Below are 19,222 nucleotides of genomic sequence, written 5' to 3' on the forward strand. Positions count from 1 at the left end.
GTGTCAATAAGGGAGAAATCTTAATGTAGAAGTAGAGTCTGGGCAGGGGTATTTAAACAAGTTTGCCTTGCTACTACAACAGCATTGTTTCACTGAACATTACAAAATAAAACAATCAAGTTTTATGTCTCTGAAATTACCCAGGTTTGCTTTTACGGCCAACATGAAGTGAAAATGATGGGGCTACTTCAAGGGACTCAATGACTGAAGGGCACATGGAAACAACAAGGAAGTTTTAAAATAAATCATTCACAGGCTTAAGATCCTCTGTATTTTGAGTGGACTTTAATTAAAATTTGTACAAAATGTAGTTTGACTTTCGATTAATATTTGGAAAAATATGAGTTAAATGTAACAACCAAAAGTGCAGAATGAAGGTAAACAACATTGAGTTAAATTTTCTTTAACAGTGGATATGCAACATGTGAGCTCTAAAACGCTGTCTTATATGATATGACTGTTTGTGCTTTACTTTACATCTTGAAATGATGAATGAGTCTTTGAGGAGGAAGAGGAGGAGCAGGGTGGCAGCTGTGATGACATGAGTCTTTTATAGTCGTAACCAATCATCTGGACGAGTTACAGACAGAAGCCATGTTGTAACTTTTCTAGTACACAGGTCAAGTTTCTTCAATCAGCTGGAAGTCCCGATCAGATCCTCCGTCCTCGGAAAAGACGCAGAAATATCGCGACTTTGTTTACGCATTTGAAGACGAAATGAACGCGAGCTGCTTCCTGGTCGCTGTGCGAAGAGGATGCACGCGGACCTCCAGACGACCTCAACTCGTTTTACCTGCTTCCACCTCGATGGTGAGCCTCAAACGTTGTCTAAACTTCCGACTGTATGGTTTTTAAAAAGCTCTGTTTTCCTCTGCGTCCTGAGTGCAGTCTTTAAGTGCTGAGTCACGATAGGGAACGTACAACACATCAGCCTATAGCTATATGTTTCGTTTAAGTTGTGTTTTATGTAAACATAATCCTGGCCCACCTTTCACTCACCTTTGGCGCTGATGTGGTTTTCCTAATAAGAGCTGCAGTTCAATGGAGGACAGCTGCAGGGCTCGGTCATGTTTACGACAGGGCTGCACGCTCATGAAATGTGCTGCTATGGTTTATGTTATTCTTTTTTAAATGCATTTATCAACTTTTAATTTATAGTGTTATATTTCATATTAAAGCCCCTATCGGGAGTTTTTGACGGGTTATGAAACGGTTTCCAATAAACTGTGATGCCATGACATATGAAAGTCAACAAGACCATCAACGACTGGACGAAATTGATTTTGCAACTTGTAATGTGTGTAACTGCTCAGAGGAGTAGGTGTTAGGCCAGACAGCATGTTGATAAACCAGCCAGGCTGAGTCTGCTTTACTTTTCTCAAGTGGCAACCTCTGTCCACCAGAATTGAAGCCAATACGGAAGTGTTAAGAACTGCAGTTCATCGAGTGTCCGCTTGAGGCTGGCTCCAGAACTACCAGAAACCACATACACTATAAGTCAAAAAGGCCCATCTTTACAGCAGGAATAAACATGTTTACAGCCTGGTACAAAAAACTTGTGTAGTCTGGATAGCTTATTTCTCTCGATCGGCACACACTGAATTTTTTCATAGTGCTGCAGTTTTGAAGATATAACCGATTACAACTTTTCCATTATGAGAAGCACAGATGACTTGATTAACAGACGGAAACTCTTGTTGGCTAGGAGGCTGAAAGCCCGCCTCTTTACCTCACTAGCTCGACAGAAGTTAGGTTGACTTCAGCATTTCCAATTCCAAAACAGTGCTTCAGAAACAGATGGGTGACGTCATGGATACTACGTCCATTATTTATACAATATATGCTTTTTCCACATTGTATGTTCACATTGAGTGATATTTACTGTTAAAACAAAGCAGGGTGAGATCTTTTGACTGAAAACGCAACAGGTTCAGGACAAATCATAGACTGTATAAAATATGGACGTAGTATCCGTGACGTCACCCATCTGTTCCTGAGAGATGTTTTGAAGCAAATCGACAGCAGCATCCATATTGGTAATGCAGAACTCAACTAGGCAGAGTGTGACGTAGTGTGAGTCTCTTAGCCAATGGCTGTGTGTTCCCGACCGGGAGTCACGTCAGTCATGTCCTTATTTGGGCAAAACTCTACAGTGTGTGCCATTAGAGAGATTAGCGTTGTAGGGCCAAGCCGTTTTTTGAACCAGGCTGTAAACATGTTTATTAATGCTGCAAAGATCGTCTTTTTCCCATTCATATCTATGTGGTTTCCGGTGTTTCTGCAGCCAGCCTCAAGCTGATTTTCGATGTATTGCGGTTTATATCACTTCCGCATTGGCTTCATCGTTTGAGACCGGAGTTTGCCGCTTGGGACAAATTCAAAGATAGGAGTCATCTCTTTGTCCTAGGGGCCGTTAAAATCAACACTATCAGACAGTTGCTCACAGGAGCTTTAATCAAACAGGAATGATTCAAATCCATCTGGTACCAAAGATGTTTTATATTTTAGTAACCTTTTAGGGACCTTTTGAGGAACTATATTAGTTTGTATATGTCTCGTTAAGTTGACACAGTCACACCATGTGACAAAGTTCTCCTTCTCTTTCTCCTTTGCATGAGTAAGTTGTGTTTCCTGACCAAAAATCTTATTCTGCCTTCTCATACATACAAAATGTGCTTATTCTTGCTGTTTGCTTCTAAGTTTCCCACCACAACTTTAATGGTTCCAGAAATAGTTAAGTTGTTTCCCCCTGCCCCCACACCTTACTAGTATAACTTTCCTTTCTTTTCCCTCTTCTTCTATTTTCAGTTTTCATCTCACCATGTTTCCTGATTTGGTTTGTCTGCAGGTTCACTTCCGCCTGGAGTCATCACAGGTTGTCTCTGCTGCTAGGCTCCCCTACAGAGTGAGTGTTACTGCTGGGAAACGCTATGCCTGGTGTGCCTGTGGACACAGTAAGAAACAGGTGAGTGTGTAAGGCATGGTGGGGTTTAGCTTGTAGAGGTAGCTGTGCTCAAAGCAGGATGCTGGTCATTTATATTCATGGCTTATTTTACCTTAAACAAAATCATTTTGTTGGTTGGCCCTAAAAGTACAACTAGTTTGCCCTCATTATATCAAATTGATGAGACGCAACCAATATGTCAGCTCCTGCAACAGGTGAATGCTGAATTGTTTGAGAATGGGCCAATATCTGTCATCCTATAGGGCATCCCTGTTTCATACTTTCTGTCATCACACTTACATTTTTCTTGCAGAGATGTCCACAAATGTAGAGGGCCACGCTGAGTTAATCTTAATAATAAAAAATAATAAAAATGATAAAATCTCAGGTTGGTAACTTTTACCTAAACTGTTTGACTTTATGAATCTGAAATCATGTCGATCAGAGTCCCCTTTGTGCAGGGCCTGTGGTCCTCATCATGATGGTTTTGGGCCCATCTAGGCTGGATTTGGTGCATGTCATCTCCCACTTCTCCCCAAGGTTTCCTCTTAAAAGCCCAAACATTAATCTCACAACAAAAAAAGAAACAATGACAAAGTAATCATGAAGGTTAATGTAAAATAAGTTATTACAGGACAGACTTTGAATTTGTCTCAACAGGAGAAGCACAGGTGTAACTAATGGCTCTTTTCTATTTACTTGACTCAGTATGTAGTTAGAGGGCATGTAAGTAACTGAATTTTAACACCCATTGTTTTGAGCTCAGCCCAGAATAAGACATGAAAAAAAGCAGTTTGTAAACTTCTCTCTGAACCTTTCCCTCTGCCCTAAATCCTAATTTGTCTTAGAGCTCTAAAGCCGGCCCTGTCAGTGTGTGATAATAGTGAGTCAGCATTTACTCCAAGTTGTTCAATGAAACTGCCACGCCTTAATACAAAAGCTAGTTATTACACTTGTGCTTAACATGTGCTTTGTCAGCTGTGATAAAGGACTATACCAACAGTAGAGTAATCAAAATACTGTACTGCTCTTTTGATGTATGCATTTACAACCCCAATCCAAGAACATTTGGACGCTATGAAAAAAATTGATAAAAACTTCTCCCAACTAGCAAGTTTAATTTTCAACCTGTTAGTAGTAACATGACTGGGTATGAAAGAAAGACATTGCTGACTGAGTCTCTCAGAAGTAAAGAGAGCACTTCACTCTAAGAAACTGCGTGGGCAAATAGTTCAACAAATGAACAGAATTATGATTTTACAGTGTCTTTCTTCTTCTCTTTCAGCCGTACTGTGACGGAGCTCACAAGGCAAAAGCTCCAAGCATCACTCCTCTACGTTTCACCCCTGAAAAGGACCAGAAGGTGATGCTGTGTGCTTGTAAACAAACCAAAAATGCTCCATACTGTGATGGCTCACACTTTAGGGTCATCTTCCAGGATGTAGTAAAGTCTGTGAAAGGAGTCTTTAAATGAACAGAATTTCCGGCATATGCACTAGAAGACAAAAGAGCAGAAACTCTAAAAGAGATGATGCAGAAAACAGTAACTTATTGTTAACTTGATCGTGTCCCAACAGAAGCAAAGCAGCTTTGATGATCAACAGTACTGTTTGCCATTAAATCTCTGTGTTTGCCAGTAAGCCTGCAGGAGAAAAAGTGTGGTCATTTTTGTTTCAGGTCATCAGTAATCTGCTAATTTGCAAAACACAAAACATTTAATACAAGATGATACCTTTACTGCTTTTAAATTCATATGTAAAATTGAGTGTCCTGTACTGCTTTAGTCTCCTCATACATGTCAGAGTTATATTTACTGTATAAACAGCATTGCAAATAGCGGATTTTTCTGTTCATATATTGAATGTATATTGCATTGAAAATGCTTAAATTAGACATTTATGCTGCCTGAAAGACAGTAAATACATTTTTTCTGTGTCTGCCAAAACAGAGAAGTGACAATTGACTGTTATTCCATGTATTTTTGTATTGATTGAAACCAAAATAAAAGAAGCTATGAATGCAGTTTGTATGCCTTTTAAATGTATGTAGGTCTTAATTTGTCACACTGAATCTTAATACTATTGGTAAGACAACTGTATCATTACTATGACAGAATATATAACATTAAGGACATGACTTCATTTTTACTTGGAAGCAGATGCAGTCCAGTCTCGAATCGATTGTTGGGAATTTTCCGGAAGTCCTTTTTTATTTTTTATTTTTTATTTTTTAAACTTTTCACTAAATTAACACACTTCAATAACATGCTGACTGATAGACTTCTCCTGATTGGTCCAGCTGCAATCACGTGACAATACAGGAAGTGATTTTAGCTGTCACCTTGGTCAGCTCATCTGTTGGGCTGTGAAATGTGCAGGCTGTTGTCTTGCACTGTCGTTACATGGAACAAGTTTTTCAGTGTTTAAATTACTGTGTTTTCGGTAACTCTTATGCGATTTGATAATTATTAGAACACATTGCCGTTGATTGAAACACGCGACTCCAGAGGCAGCTAACGTTGGTGAGTTTGTCTAAAAGTTGAGCCTGCTGTCTGAAAACATGAACACTTTGGTGACTAGATTAGAGCACAGATGGATCAGTTTAACCCTGGGACAGCCTTGGATAACAGCCATGGGATCCAAGGTATGTGAAATTATATTGTGTATTAATATATAAAATTATGCTTTTGGACTGACACGTTTGACACATTTCTAAAATATCTGGACTGTGGAGCCTCATCCTTCTGAAACATGGACTGTGGCATTGAGTTAATTTTGTTGGTTTTCTTTAGTATGTCTTCATCTATCGATCAGCGATAATATTATGAACACCTACCTGAGATTGCATAGCCCCTCCTCTCATCAGGTGAGGATAAAGAAAGCCATGACTTGAGGAGTCAATCTGGTACCAAGTCATTCAGTTTATTTAAGTCCTGAATGTTGCAAGGTGGGTCCTCCATGAACATTTCTTGGTTGTCCATCCCACAGATTGAATTGAGATCTGGGGAATCTGAAGACCAAGTCAACACTGTTTAGTTTCCTCAGGCCCCCTCCTTCTATTGCTCTGTGGTCCAGTTCTGAAGCTCACGTGTCCATTGTAGGTGCTTTCAGGCAGACACGGGTCAGCATGGACTTCATGACTGGTCTGCAGCTCCACAGCCAAATATACAACAAAGAGTGACGCACTATATGTTCTGACGAACAGAACCAGCACTTTGAGCCCCAGTAGCTCTTACACAGGATCAGACCACACAGGCAAGCCATCACTCCCTCCACACACACCAATAAGGCCTTGTTGCCCCTGAAAATGTCACCATTTTTCCTGTTTTCATCCTTAGACCAGTTTTGGTAGGTGTTGACCACTGCAAACCATGAAAACCCCAACCCATCTTTACACTTCTCATTTTTTTCTGCTTTTTACCACACCCACACTTTAATTTCTACCACATTTTGGAAATATACACTGTAACTTTATCCTCCCTCTTCTAGATTTTCTGAATGGGGGTGTCTATGCACATGAAAACAAGTCATTCATCATAACCGCCTCAAATTAACCTCTTAAGTATCCAAGGAGAAGTAGTAGTGCCACCTACTGTAGAGCAGGACATCTCATTTTAACTACGGACTCATTATACCTGCTGACTACTAGTTTACATATATTTAGGCTCAGTTAAAACATAGCTTTATGATAATGCAATTTTATTTAGCAGACGCTTTTGTCTAAAGCGACAGACAGCACATCTAGAAATAAGTACAGCACAAGGAAATAACTAGTTGGGAGGAAACAACGTGACAAAGTGCCAAACAATCAGCTTCAAGTCTGATTGGACAAAGGCGCTGTCAGGCAGTGCACAGAGACAAAGCACAGGGTGTAATGCTTTTTTATTTTAAATAAATATCCTAACTATCACTGTCATCAACTTAATCAAAAGCGTCAATAAGTGTGCATGTGTTCACAGGAGAGAGAGAGGTCTTTCGTTGGCCATTTATTAAAGGTTGAAATGGACGCAGATCATTCCACCACCACTGGGAGACTGACCTCTGACAGCTGAGGTGAATAACATTGATCATCTGTCTACAGCGGCACCTGTCAGTGGAGTGGATCTGTTGGGCAGTAGGTGAACATTTAGTCCTCACAGTTGATGTGATGGATGCTGGAAAAATTGACAAGAATGTGAGCAACATTGACGAGGGCAGTGGGCCAGAGTTTGATGGCTAGACTACTGGGTCACAGCATCTCCAGTACTGCAGCTCTTGTGGATTGTTTGTGGTCTGCAGTGGTCAGTAGTACCTACAAAAAGTGATGCAAGCTAGAGAAAGCAGGGAACTAATGACAAAGTCATTGGCAGCCAGACTCATTAATGTGTATGAGGAGGGGACAGCTGGCCTGTGTGGTCCAATCCAACAGAAGAGCTACTGGAGCTCAGAGTGCTGAAAAAGTGAATGCTGGTTCTAGAGATGTATCAGAACACAGTGCATCAAAGTTTATTGTGCATGGAGCTGTGTAGCTGTACACCAGTCTTGTACAGATGCTGAAGCTCTATGCAACAGTAGAAATCATTAAACGCTGACCATTCCTCGTGAAGTGATTTTGAGTTAATACATATTTACTTTTTGCTTAAACCAGTATTTCTAATGCATTTTTTTAACCGTTCAATGTTAGTGCTCATCTTAAGAAGTAAGTTCTCTCTTCTGTGCCTCTGACTTCAGATCCAGCTCTCCACACTCCCTCCTCCAGAACCTGTCATCCCCTCTAAGAAGCCGTTCAGAGTTGAGCTGGTTGGTGGAAAACGTTACTCATGGTGCACATGTGGACACAGTAAGAAACAGGTACGACCTTCTTTCCCGTATTACTCCCATCTGCATTAACCTCCAGTATACTCATTGATCACATCTTTATATTTCAGCCTTTCTGTGATGGAGCCCACAAAATGAAAGCCCAGGGTTTATCCCCGCTGCGCTTTGTCCCTGAGAAGGACTCCACAGTTTGGTTGTGTGGCTGCAAGTACACCAAGAACCCACCTTACTGTGACGGCACGCACAAGCAAGACTTCATTGTATCTGCCCCGCTACATGAACCAACCGACTCCTGAGCACAAACCAGCACATGTGGACTGAACAACCTGGTGTGTTTTTGAACCTTCTGTCTTGTCAGTTTTTTACCTGACAGGGAAGATAGAAGTGGACACAGCACTCAGCTTATTCATCACTTTCTTTCCCATGTTGTAGACACTGCTGCTTGATGATGGGTTGGCTGAGGATAGCCTCGATCAGCCATTGGCCATTGTAGGGTTGTTGCAAATACATGTACATCACTGAATGCATAAAGAACTTTAGCATGGGATGTGATATTATTATGAATACGATTTCAAGAATCTAGAAGATGGGTTTGCTGGAGAAAACACTACATGTATATGTTTTATTCTGTGAAGTGTGTGCATGAAGCAATATTTATCTAGTTTGCTAAACTGTGACACAATCGGAGGGAAGTTGTGACGGTGCAGACTCTCCAGAAGCAAAAATCTGTCAAGACCTCACTGTAAACCTGGACACTTGATAAAAAATGCCATATTGTCTTTTCTCTAGACTTATGAGGGATATATTTCCATTCTTCTGTTCATTAATTTAACAAATAAACTATAAGTGAGTTGCCAGATCAGTTGGCTTCATTGCTCCAAGAATGCCTTAAAATAATCAAACAAACATAAAATAAAAAAGCTGGACAATATATTCAAGTATAGTCAGGTAATACCTCACAGTGCTGCACAAAAACGTAATACTGACAGTGTGGTGTACTTTGACTGCAGAGATATTGGTCCAAACATTTTGCTCACAGGTTATATGAAGTCCATCTCAGCTGGCCTTCGCTTGTGTGGACTACAGAGAGAAGAAAGTCCAACTGTATCCATAATTTGGCTTTATACTGAAAATCATCTATTGACACTTGGAGCCAGTGAGGATGTTAAAAACAGAGGTGTTCATATTCTAACACTTCAAGTAGCCCACTGTCTCTAAGTGGCTTCAGTTAATGGAACTAGATTTATTGTGTTCCAGCACTGCTCTTGAATTCAGGGAGTCATAAACAGGACACTCGGATCAGAAAAACCTAGTAAGTAAACATTTTATTGACCTAAAACATGCACATATGGCTGATAAAAAAGTATCATTGTGTGTTGAAAAGAAACAAAAGGAATGTTGAACTTTATGGAACTACAACATACATGGCCAAATATCCAAATCCCTTTTGAGTTCTTCAACTGCCACAAGAGAAAGAATGTGTTAAGCTCACAAATGTCTGCTTGTGAGAGTGGTAGTGCTTGGACATATGAAAATGAAAATGCTTCTCCTGTTGGACAAAACTCAGTTTTGGATTGAGTGATCTGACCTTGACAAAGTGCATCAACAGTTAAATGTAATGTACCTGTGTTACCTGATGAGTGTTTGCGTATACTGGACACTTATACAGCAGTTATCAACATGACTGTTTAAAGGCAAAGATTAGCTTCTTTTTTCTCTTAACATCCACCTCCTGCAGTGACTCACACTGCAGCGCCTTGCAGCTTTTTGTCTCAGCTTTTTACGGAGCAGAATGATGCTGTTGGAACTATGAAATGAAACAGACCCACTGCATATACAATACAAAACGATTACAATATCTTGTATAAAAGATAAGTTTATACATATGTATGCACACATGCTCACATTTGATACATACTGTACAGTTTGTATGTGTGCACTGTTCTAGTCTAACACACATAAACACACACACACACGCGCACGCACACACACACACACATACCACCATACAAGTGTCTATTTGGCTGCACTTTTCAGTCTGTCCTGCTGAAAGGTGATGACAATAATCCGCCTCCTGTTTGTCCAGAAGAAAGACAGCTGGAGCTTGTCTGTTTGCGCTGTAGAAATAATAAAAGGGAGCAATTCAAACACTGTCCTCCCCGCTGCCCTCTGTGCACGTTAGGTCGTCGGAGGCAAACCACTTTTGTCCCCTCCCCTTGCCTCCTCTTTGCCGGCCCCGGAGCTTGTGCCGTTGACAGTCACCTTGCGAGTGTTGGTGCCCTGTTTGGAGGCGAGTGTGTGTCGCTGAGTGTTGTTGGGCACAGTGGGACCGTTGGAGCTTTGGATGGCAGGGGATGGGTTGTGGGATGCGGGGCTGGACTGAGACGAGGCTCGGGGCGGTTGGGCTGCAGCAGGACTGTGGACTTTGTCGCTCTGGGAGTCGCTCTCTGACGTCGGGCTAGTGTTGACGCCGTCAGAGTGGCCCTGGGCTGCAGACTGGGACGCCCTCCTGCGCTTCCGGTTGGGTTTGACCAGGTACTGCAGGGGGATGGGTCCAGTCTGAATGGAGGTACATAAACATCATTAGTTTGGAGGCTCAGGTGTCCTCATTTATCAATGTGGTAAAAAATTGTCGACAGAAAGATGTCTCTGTGGTAAACAAACTCCATGACAAAACTGAGCTTCAATGATTTCATCCAATGACAGGGGAGGAACATATTTTCCAATTAGCACGGGGTTACAAATGGCCAGATATTTGTTTACATAATTAAGAGTTTAAAAACGCAACTGTCAACTGGTGTATTACATTCTGAGTATGTATGCCGTTGTGTTGCCAGCCTTTATAAGTCCGATTGTCAAGCCAGACTTTAGAAGATTACAATTTAGCTGTTCTAACTTATAACTCTACATCACAAAACACAGAAAGTCAACTGAACAGTTAGAGCAATGTTTGCTAAATCTACAGTGCCCAACTGTTCCCAGTTTACACCAAGCCTTTTTTGAATAAAATCAGACCATGACGCTCTTGATAAGTTGCATTAGGCTTTAACAACACCTGATTTGCAAATGTTTTCTCTTGTATGCAATTGTATTGAACAATTTTGAGACTGCAATAGTCATGAAAAGTGGCTTTTTTGAGAAAACAAATGCAAATATTATTTGTGTCACGCTATTTAAATTGTTCTTGCTTGTTTTTTGTATTGCAAACAGCTGAACGTTTGTACATATTGTGAATAAACCTAATTTGCAATGGGGGTTGAATAATGTTGAGTGCTATCTGTATCTGTTAGCAGTTTGAAGAATTAATATTTCTGTTGAGAATAATGTTCCTGGGCTAAGAATCAAAAGGAGAGGGTCAGATGGAGAGGTCATTGGACTTGATAAAAGGTGAAAACATAATCCTTTAATGTAACATTATCAAACAGTCAGTGTTGACTCCTTTTGGCTCGGAGAATAATAATAAATAGGGACTGTTGTTTGCAGGACAAGCTCATTGTATGCCACGAAGCTCAGTTTTATCATCTCAAAGAGCCTCTCTGTTCATTGATGTTTTCATCCATCAACAAGTGTGTCCGCAAAAGCATGTTATGTACTGTATGCATCTCTGGGCAATCACAACTACGTGAAAGCACTTAACTGATTATCTCCACAAGTTTCTGGAATTAAAGATGTGCATTCTGATATGTGCATACTGCTGTATTTGCCTTGCATTTGTTTGTTCTCAAGTAGGTTGAATTTCTAGTCTTCTCTCTGTCTGACCTAATTGTTAAACGTTTATTCTGTTATCCTCTTTAGTTCCTGCCTTGTTTCCTCTGTCAAATCCTTCTGTTAGCATTGAAGTGCTGTATAAATAAAGCTATTAGTAGTAGTAGTAGTAGCAGGAAGAGTAGCATAGGTATAGCATTTTTGATATCAGTGAGAAAGAAAAAAACATCAATATTTGCATTCCTTGAAAACTCAAGATCGTGGGGTTTAGGTCATTTCTTGCATCCATCTATCCATCTAAATGTTTGTAAGACTAGAACATAAGTTCATATGATGGCCTGCTTTAACCAATCTTAAAATATGCAGATTCATCAGAATATCTCATGACATGAAGAATGAAAATACAGTAATGTGTTATTCTCCTGCAATGAGATGTCCACTTCTTCATTCAGAGCTAACATTTGTTTTGAATCAAAGTTTGGGTTTGTAGTGAACCAGGAGGGTATAAGAAAATATTCAATGTGTGATTGTATTTTTTAGTTTTGGGATAACGATATTAGAAATAAACAAAAATATTGGGTCTATATAATCCACAATTCAGTTTCTGCCATCCATCTGCTTGTTTTCACAAATTTCATTACTTGACAACATTTCCCTCTTGAATCAGAAATACATACATAAGTTTTATCATTCAGCATCGATTCAATCAGAGAGAAGCTGACAGCGAGCTTGAGCCTCATCTGACTGCATCAAATGGGTGTGAAAGCATGGTCATCACACCCAGCCCTCCAACCAGTAGTTAAAATGTACACATACACTACTAGTCAAAAGTTTGGACACACCTCATTCAATGGTTTTTATTTATTTCAATTATTTTCAACATTGTAGATTAACACTGAAGACATCAAAACTATAAAATAATATGGTTTTGCCATAATCTGGTTACAACAATAGTCAAATAGGGCTTTCCATTGTGTACTAACCCTACCTCTGAACAACACAGCTGATGGTCTTAAACACATTAAGAAGGCAAATAATTCTACAAATGAACTCTTGACAAGGCTCATGTTAATTAAAAACCAGTCCAGGAGACCACTTCATGAAGCAGACTGAGAGAATACCAAGAGTGTGCAAAGCTGTCATGAAGGAAAAAGGGGGCTACTTTACAGAATCTAAAATATAAAACATATTCTGGTTTGTTTAACACTTTTTGTTAATTAAATAATTACATATATGTTCGTTCATATTTTTGATGTCCTTGATATTAATCTGCAGTGTTTAAAATTATTAAAATCAATACAAACCCTTGAATGAGAAGGTGTTTCCAAACTTTTGACTGGTAGTGTACATAGTAATAAATTCAGACTTTTTGTAAAGTGCTCATAACGACACTTGAGATTTCTTCTGCAGCTTTAGTTTAGATGCAGTTCAGTTCAGCCCACTCCACTCAATACTTCATGGTCAAGAGGTAGACTCTTATGACAGGACTAACACCATTTAGCTACACAAACACATTTGAGTTCAAACATTACTCTTCCAGTTTCAAGCCATCAAGATGACTGATCATTCATCTCATTGTAACGCTACAACATGAGAATAAAACCATGAAGTGACAGCAGAGGGATCTTCAAAATACACATGTTGTATACACTTGTGGTCTGCTATAATTAGATACGTAGGCTCTAACTCACCCGTCTCCATTCATAGAAGTAAGCGATGTCCATTAGTGTGTAGTAGTCCTTCAACGGCTCGTCTCCATACAACACCTCCACCTGTAACACAATCAAATAACAGTTAACTGAAAAGATGGTAGAGCAAGACTAGACTCAATCAGGTGTTAGCCAGTCAGACACTCACTCAAGGTATGTACCAATCTGGCTGACAGAGGCTGTACTGACTCAAAGTAAACTGATTTATGTGAACTTATAGCGATAAACAGATTGATAGGATAGTGAGGAAACGTCATGGTTATCATGACCTGTGAAAAGTCTGTTTTTGTGCTTTCTCAGGTCCATGATGTGTGTCAAGTACAACTTTCAACAACTTTGTCTTTAGTAGAAGTTCTAACGGAACCATAGGATGTTTGAGATTCCTTAGCATGACAGGTTTTTGGGATAGAGTCAAGAGAACATCCCTTTCACATTACAAACACATGACATGTGATCCGATGATATAATAGTGTGAAGCTTAAATAATTCAGCATTTTTCCAGCCCATTCTTTGGCCTCTTTGGAGCTCCTTTAGTCATTCTGTCCCACTGTAACAGCTCATATATCAAAGTGCTGATTTAAGGAGACATTTTTGAAACTGACAAATATAGAAATCCAAATGACCAACCCACCACTGTGACTGTGTGTTTGTAGAAATCAAAGTCCATTTACAGATTTTATACTTTTGCCTCACAATGGGTCTAAAAACTGTGTGTAAGTACCCGGTAGTTGTTGGGGATATCCATCTTGCTTCGGAGGAACTTTGCTAAGTGCATGACGGACATGGCTGCTGGGCACTGCAGGAAGCGTTTACCATTGGACTGAGAACAAAGAACAGAGCAGAGAGGAGACACATAAATCCAGAGTGAGGACCAGAAAACTACATTAAACATGGAGTGTGTAGGCCTCCACTACTCCTGCACACTACTGTTCTTTTTTATCTAACACCCGCCGTTACCTTGTCTCCCTCCATCTCTGCACGCTGCATCTCATTATTTCTGCAGGAAAATAACAAGAAAAGAAAATGTGTTAAAATGTAGTTCGTAGAGGCATGCAGAAAAACATGTTCAGGAATGCACACAGCAGGCAACAGTGACACATTTTACACACAGGTCGCATTTCTTGATTTCAAAACTTATTTTAAATCGTGATTTAGTTGCATACTTGAGTCACTTTATTCCAATCTCAAAAATAAAGGGGGCAAAAGGAAAAAACGCAAAATAAATCACAGATTGGTCAAGGAGTGGTCAAGTAGCAAAAAGTTGACCAAGGGTTTGGTGTTAAGGAGTTGAAGAGATTACTATTCTTAAGCATAAAGCATGAAGGATTCTTCCACCGAAACATAGCTGTGGACAGTGAAAAGGCAAATTAAGATAACTGAAACAAAACAGAGAAAACTCTTTCAGCCAAATATTCTCAAACACACAAAACAAGTTTCAGTGATTTGCTAACGTAAAATAATCATGACAATACACAAGACTGTAAAATGTCTTGTTTGTGGCTGTGTGGACGGTCTATGATTTCCAAATATTTGAATAGTCAATCATTTATTTAATAACTAAGAGTATATTTTTATGTTTTTACAACCAACAGATGGTGGATGCAGCCAGTCTGAAAGCTGTTTGCTATCTGCCAATAAATCAAAAACAGAACAAGAAAGCATGAATGTCAGGTGCTAATGAAACTGCAGCGCTGTGAGATTCAGAACTGGAAATAAACTGCACAGACTTCTACAGACATTGAAGAGTTCTGTGAGGAACTCCTTTGAAAAAAATACCAAAACAAAAGGTCAAGTGGAGGTAAAACTAGCATATCATGATTCTGCAACAACTATATAAACAGGGGAAGGCATACAGCAAAAGCAAACATTTCCCACTGCCTATCGAATTTGGCTTCAAAAGTCTGTACCTATGTGGCATAATAGCCATCAGTGTCAACATGGTGTTAGTTTATGTTAGCTAGCTAACATGAAAGGGGACTGAGGAGAACAACCAGAATGGTAACCAGTAGCTTTAAGACGGTTTAGAAGAACCACAGAGTCAATGAAGATGCAAGTCTACAAAGCAATGATGCTGAAAACGACAGCAGATCTTAAATCGGGTTTGATTCTAAGATGCTAAAATCATTAAGAGCAGCTATTTCCAAAATTACATTTATAGAGAAATTGTTTATGCAAATAGATTTTTTTTTTCATCCTCTAATCACCGAAAATGCTTTACACTACATGTCACATTCACTCTTTCACAAACACATTCATACACAGAGGGCAGGGCCTTCAGTTCAAAGTGCCAAGCTGACCATCAGCACTAACTTAACCACATTTAAACACTACAGCTATGCCTTTGGGAGCTACTTAGGGTCCAGTGTCCAAGTACACTTCAGTAAGTGGAGAGCAGGATCAGGGGATTGAACCACCTGTCTACCTATTAGAAGCATCCTGCTCAGACTGTACTGTGGAGAAGAAATATTTCACTCATTTTGGCTCTTTTTCTATAATAATTTTTAGCCTTTCTTTGATCAAACAGCTTGAGAAAGAGTTTGGAAATGTGAGAGAGAGAGAGAGAGAGAGAGAGAGAGAGAGAGAGAGAGAGAGAGAGAGAGAGAGAGAGAGAGAGAGAGAGAGAGAGAGAGAGAGAGAGAGAGATGACAAGCACCAAGCAAGGACTACAGACTCTGTACATGGGGCACCTGCTCTACCAGCTGAGCTTTGTCAGAGAGGACCGCTTAATGTGTTTAATTTTAGCCTATTTCAAATTAAAAACAAGATAATTAACTGATCACTTTTTGAAATAAAGAGAGTAAAAAAAAATCCTACTATGTACTTCTTCTTTGTTTCCATTTCCAGGACCAGATAATTACATTTCATTGTCTCCACATTTGTAACAACACCTTTCCGGTAAGCACACACAACATGAAGAACCCTCGTGGTTGTTTTTCGTAAAAATGACAAATGACTGACTCACTTGTTCCTCTCATAGAACTGTATGGACAAACTGATGATTTCATCCTCTGCAATGTTAAACGTCTCCACCACTTCCCCTGGTTCCAGCACACGATTCTCTGCATAGAAGTCCCGCCTCCGTTTCATCTCATCTGAGTGCAGCAAGAAAAGAAAAGTCAGCTCATTGGTGAATGAAAAAAATCATTGAATTGAAAGTGAAATTTAAACAACTAAGTAAAAAAACAAAACAAATAAACACACTGTCTCACCTTTGAATAACCCTGGAACAAGCTTATATACAATGTCTTGAAGAGTTTTGTCCGCTCTAGAAAAGAAAACAAAGAAAGAAAATGTTTGTTGATGTTTTGATGATGATGATGATGATGATATGCTCACAGTTAGTAAGTCAAATACCTGTAACCAAACATGATGACTGACCTGATACTGAGCTGTGGACATGTCTTATGAACCTGGACGTCACATCGAGGGCAGAACTTATTTGTCTCCAGGAAGGCAACGATACAAGTTTTACAAACTACAGAGAAAAGAACAGACAGACACTAAAACTCTGCAGGACAGAACACTTCCAAAAAAACCACACACACTAATTTCACGTGCATAAACCAGGGCTGATCTAGTGTGAACGGATGTGATATTTCCATGTGCACTTTACACATATTTTTTTCACGTGGGAAAAACACAACTTTTGATCATTTTGTGGATGAATGTGTGAAGCTCATGTTAGTTCTTGTTTTTCCATATGTGCTCCATGTTTTGCAAAACTGGATCTTGTAAGAAATCCATGAAAACGTGAGAGTTTTTTCTCTGACATGGACTGAATATCATTAACACTATTAATGCAATGTAAACAGAGTTTATTCAATACTGATACCATATCAGAAATTACTCTGATACGGACTGGACTGATTAATTAGATAATGTATCAGGGAATATCCAGTGTAAACAATGATCTGATACGGTTATTACTATCCTCAAATCAATTCTTCTTTGCTGCTCTGGATAATAAGTTTTCAGGACAACTGCAATAGCTACTCTTTCCAAACAACTGTCTTAGAGCTGTGAAGAAGGGCAATTTAAGGGTTATTCAATCTGTGATGATAGAGTATACATTAGAACTACAATAAATGGAGCAATTCTCACTTTAAGCATCTGTGTTTCTCATAAACGTTTTAGCAAATAAAAGGACAACAAGGGGGCTGAACTGCTGCTGCTGCTGCTGCTGCTGCTGCTGCTGCTGCTGCTGCTGCTGCTGCTTAGGTTAGAACTGCTTGGTTTTTAGCTGTTTTGCTTGTTTGTTTTTCAGGTTGTAATTCCTGCAAGGTTTTCCCTTCGGGAGGTTTGGACCAGGAACTGAATTATCAGCAGAGGTCTCTACCACAAAACAGAGCCCAAAACACTTTTTTTTTTTTAAATGTCAAGAACACAGAATAAAACACTGCCACTGTGAGAATAAGTTTGTATTATATGTACTCTTGGCTGATACTCTGATAAAGTATCTCCCAGTGTAAATGATATTAGATATAACAAGGGGTACAGTGCATCCTTAATTATAGTAGAATAATACAACAGTACTTTTATTAAATTGTATTTATAAACTGACTCCATGTGTTCAAACAGGTACATCACCAGCCTCTGAAGTTACTATAAGGTTACATCAACATATCATACACAGTGTCAAACAACATTAAGTTACAGTTTCTCGTGCATCACACTGTGCACACAGATGTTCCCTTGTTGTAGGCCAGATTATGACTCATGGCTTCATAGCCTCCCTACAACCACAACACAAGAAGAGCTCTGCTGAATATGCAAACCAATGTTAGGTCTATGCTAATGCTATACGGGGGTTAATAGAAACACTGCATGCATGTATGCAAGGTGATGCTTTCATGTGAGGGACTTACAAGAGTGCAGGCACTCTACGATGGTGGTAGCATCAATTAAGTAGCCAGCACACAGTGGACATGTGAGGTGTGGATTCAGATCTGTGATTTTGACCCGGTTTGGCTGCATTTTATCCATCTGGACTGATCTGCAGGAAAAACACAAAAATGTGAAAGGGTTTTTGTGACACAGTGAAAGCACAGATGTAAAATATGTGACACTATTAGTGTTTTCCCATATGGCCAACGAGTGGCTGTGTTCCCTCAGACAATGTCTGCAGCTCGTCCTTGGAACGGCAGGTATAGAAACCATAACAAAGAGAGCTGCTGGCAGATAAAAACAACTAGACTGGCATGTTGTGTCGACAAATAACGTGTGGAAAACAGGAGCCGTGCTGCTTAATGCTGCCTGTGTGCTGGTACACAGCAGCCGACTATTCAATCGCCCCTGTGTGGCCTCATCTTGTGCATCAGCTCCGCTCTCGACCAGCACAGCAACAAAGAGCGTTTGCTTTTCTCCGGCGCTCCGGCGCTCCGACCGGGCAGCAGAACCGAATACATCCACAGAAATCCCCATGGTGAGGGGGTGCAGAGCAAGAGAAAATCACACTGGTACACAAAGCAGCCATCTTAAATTCACTGACAGAGCTGTATGAGGAGGCGAACAAGAGAGACTCAAAATGTGACACCGTGCACTCTGTGTGCGCCTCAGCAAACAGCGGGCCGATCAGCCCGGTAAAAAACGATCACCGATGCTTCGTTCCTACCTGATCAGACATAAAAGTTTCCCTCTCCTCACAGCGAGGATCCAGGTTAATTATTTGGACTTGGACAGAATTTGCAGCAGCGCCAGAAAATGGCTTTTTTCAGCTCCGTCAGAGGACTGCCCATTTTGGATCACGTGATATTATTTTGTCGCCTCGTTCTCGGGGCATACAGGGGTATCCTCTGCAGGCCCTGCTCTCTTTTCACTCCTTTATTTATCCTGCAGGACAGCCTAACGTCACATTTGCTTTTTTTTTTTTTTGTCTTACCTAGTTATTAATTTATTTTAACAAGTTGCACAGAAGTGTAGTCCGCCCCGCCCTCACTGTGTCCGGCTGTGATTGTAAATTATTTTTTTTCTGCAGGACACACACACAGGCCCAGCAGGCCTCACGTCCCGGCCTGAGCTGATGGAGGGGCTGGCCCACAAAGACCTCTGCAAGTTAATTGGAGATTTGC

General features: G+C 40.1%; 3 protein-coding genes across 3 annotated transcripts; 2 read left to right on the forward strand and 1 right to left on the reverse strand.

Moving 5' to 3' along the window:
- The first annotated feature begins 544 nt into the window (after positions 1-544).
- LOC117816624 (CDGSH iron-sulfur domain-containing protein 3, mitochondrial-like) lies at positions 545-4,967 on the forward strand. Its single transcript, XM_034688977.1, has 3 exons — positions 545-810; positions 2,849-2,965; positions 4,230-4,967. The coding sequence occupies exons 1-3, from the start codon at positions 718-720 to the stop codon at positions 4,416-4,418; spliced, it is 399 nt and encodes a 132-aa protein (XP_034544868.1). The 5' UTR covers positions 545-717; the 3' UTR covers positions 4,419-4,967.
- A 289-nt stretch (positions 4,968-5,256) lies between these two features.
- Positions 5,257-8,599, forward strand: LOC117816413 (CDGSH iron-sulfur domain-containing protein 3, mitochondrial-like). The gene is made up of 3 exons (XM_034688664.1): positions 5,257-5,587; positions 7,654-7,773; positions 7,851-8,599. The coding sequence occupies exons 1-3, from the start codon at positions 5,504-5,506 to the stop codon at positions 8,034-8,036; spliced, it is 390 nt and encodes a 129-aa protein (XP_034544555.1). The 5' UTR covers positions 5,257-5,503; the 3' UTR covers positions 8,037-8,599.
- Positions 8,600-9,039: 440 nt separating this feature from the next.
- Positions 9,040-18,947, reverse strand: LOC117816412 (polycomb group RING finger protein 2-like). The gene is made up of 9 exons (XM_034688663.1): positions 18,766-18,947; positions 18,020-18,147; positions 16,533-16,629; positions 16,364-16,419; positions 16,117-16,246; positions 14,112-14,151; positions 13,876-13,974; positions 13,137-13,217; positions 9,040-10,299 (listed from the first exon to the last, which is right to left on the reverse strand). Exons 2-9 carry the CDS (start codon positions 18,135-18,137, stop codon positions 9,919-9,921), a joined length of 1,002 nt encoding a protein of 333 aa, XP_034544554.1. The 5' UTR covers positions 18,138-18,147; positions 18,766-18,947; the 3' UTR covers positions 9,040-9,918.
- Positions 18,948-19,222: the final 275 nt, after the last annotated feature.

The sequence above is a fragment of the Notolabrus celidotus genome, chromosome 7, assembly GCF_009762535.1.
Source record: "Notolabrus celidotus isolate fNotCel1 chromosome 7, fNotCel1.pri, whole genome shotgun sequence".
In the NCBI taxonomy this organism is placed as follows: Eukaryota; Metazoa; Chordata; class Actinopteri; order Labriformes; family Labridae; genus Notolabrus; species Notolabrus celidotus.

Bases quoted from the DNA above. Each gene is read 5' to 3' on its own strand.
- LOC117816624 (XM_034688977.1), top strand. From the start codon at position 718: ATGAACGCGAGCTGCTTCCTGGTCGCTGTGCGAAGAGGATGCACGCGG. The intron at 811-2,848 runs GTGAGCCTCAAA...GTTTGTCTGCAG, and splicing joins TACCTGCTTCCACCTCGATG to GTTCACTTCCGCCTGGAGTC. The intron at 2,966-4,229 runs GTGAGTGTGTAA...CTTCTCTTTCAG, and splicing joins GTGGACACAGTAAGAAACAG to CCGTACTGTGACGGAGCTCA.
- LOC117816413 (XM_034688664.1), top strand. From the start codon at position 5,504: ATGAACACTTTGGTGACTAGATTAGAGCACAGATGGATCAGTTTAACC. The intron at 5,588-7,653 runs GTATGTGAAATT...CTCTGACTTCAG, and splicing joins TAACAGCCATGGGATCCAAG to ATCCAGCTCTCCACACTCCC. The intron at 7,774-7,850 runs GTACGACCTTCT...TTTATATTTCAG, and splicing joins GTGGACACAGTAAGAAACAG to CCTTTCTGTGATGGAGCCCA.
- LOC117816412 (XM_034688663.1), bottom strand. From the start codon at position 18,137: ATGGATAAAATGCAGCCAAACCGGGTCAAAATCACAGATCTGAATCCA. The intron at 16,420-16,532 runs GTCAGTCATCAT...TTTCTTTTCTAG, and splicing joins TGTCCACAGCTCAGTATCAG to AGCGGACAAAACTCTTCAAG. The intron at 14,152-16,116 runs GTGAGTCAGTCA...ATTTTCCTGCAG, and splicing joins CAGTTCTATGAGAGGAACAA to AAATAATGAGATGCAGCGTG.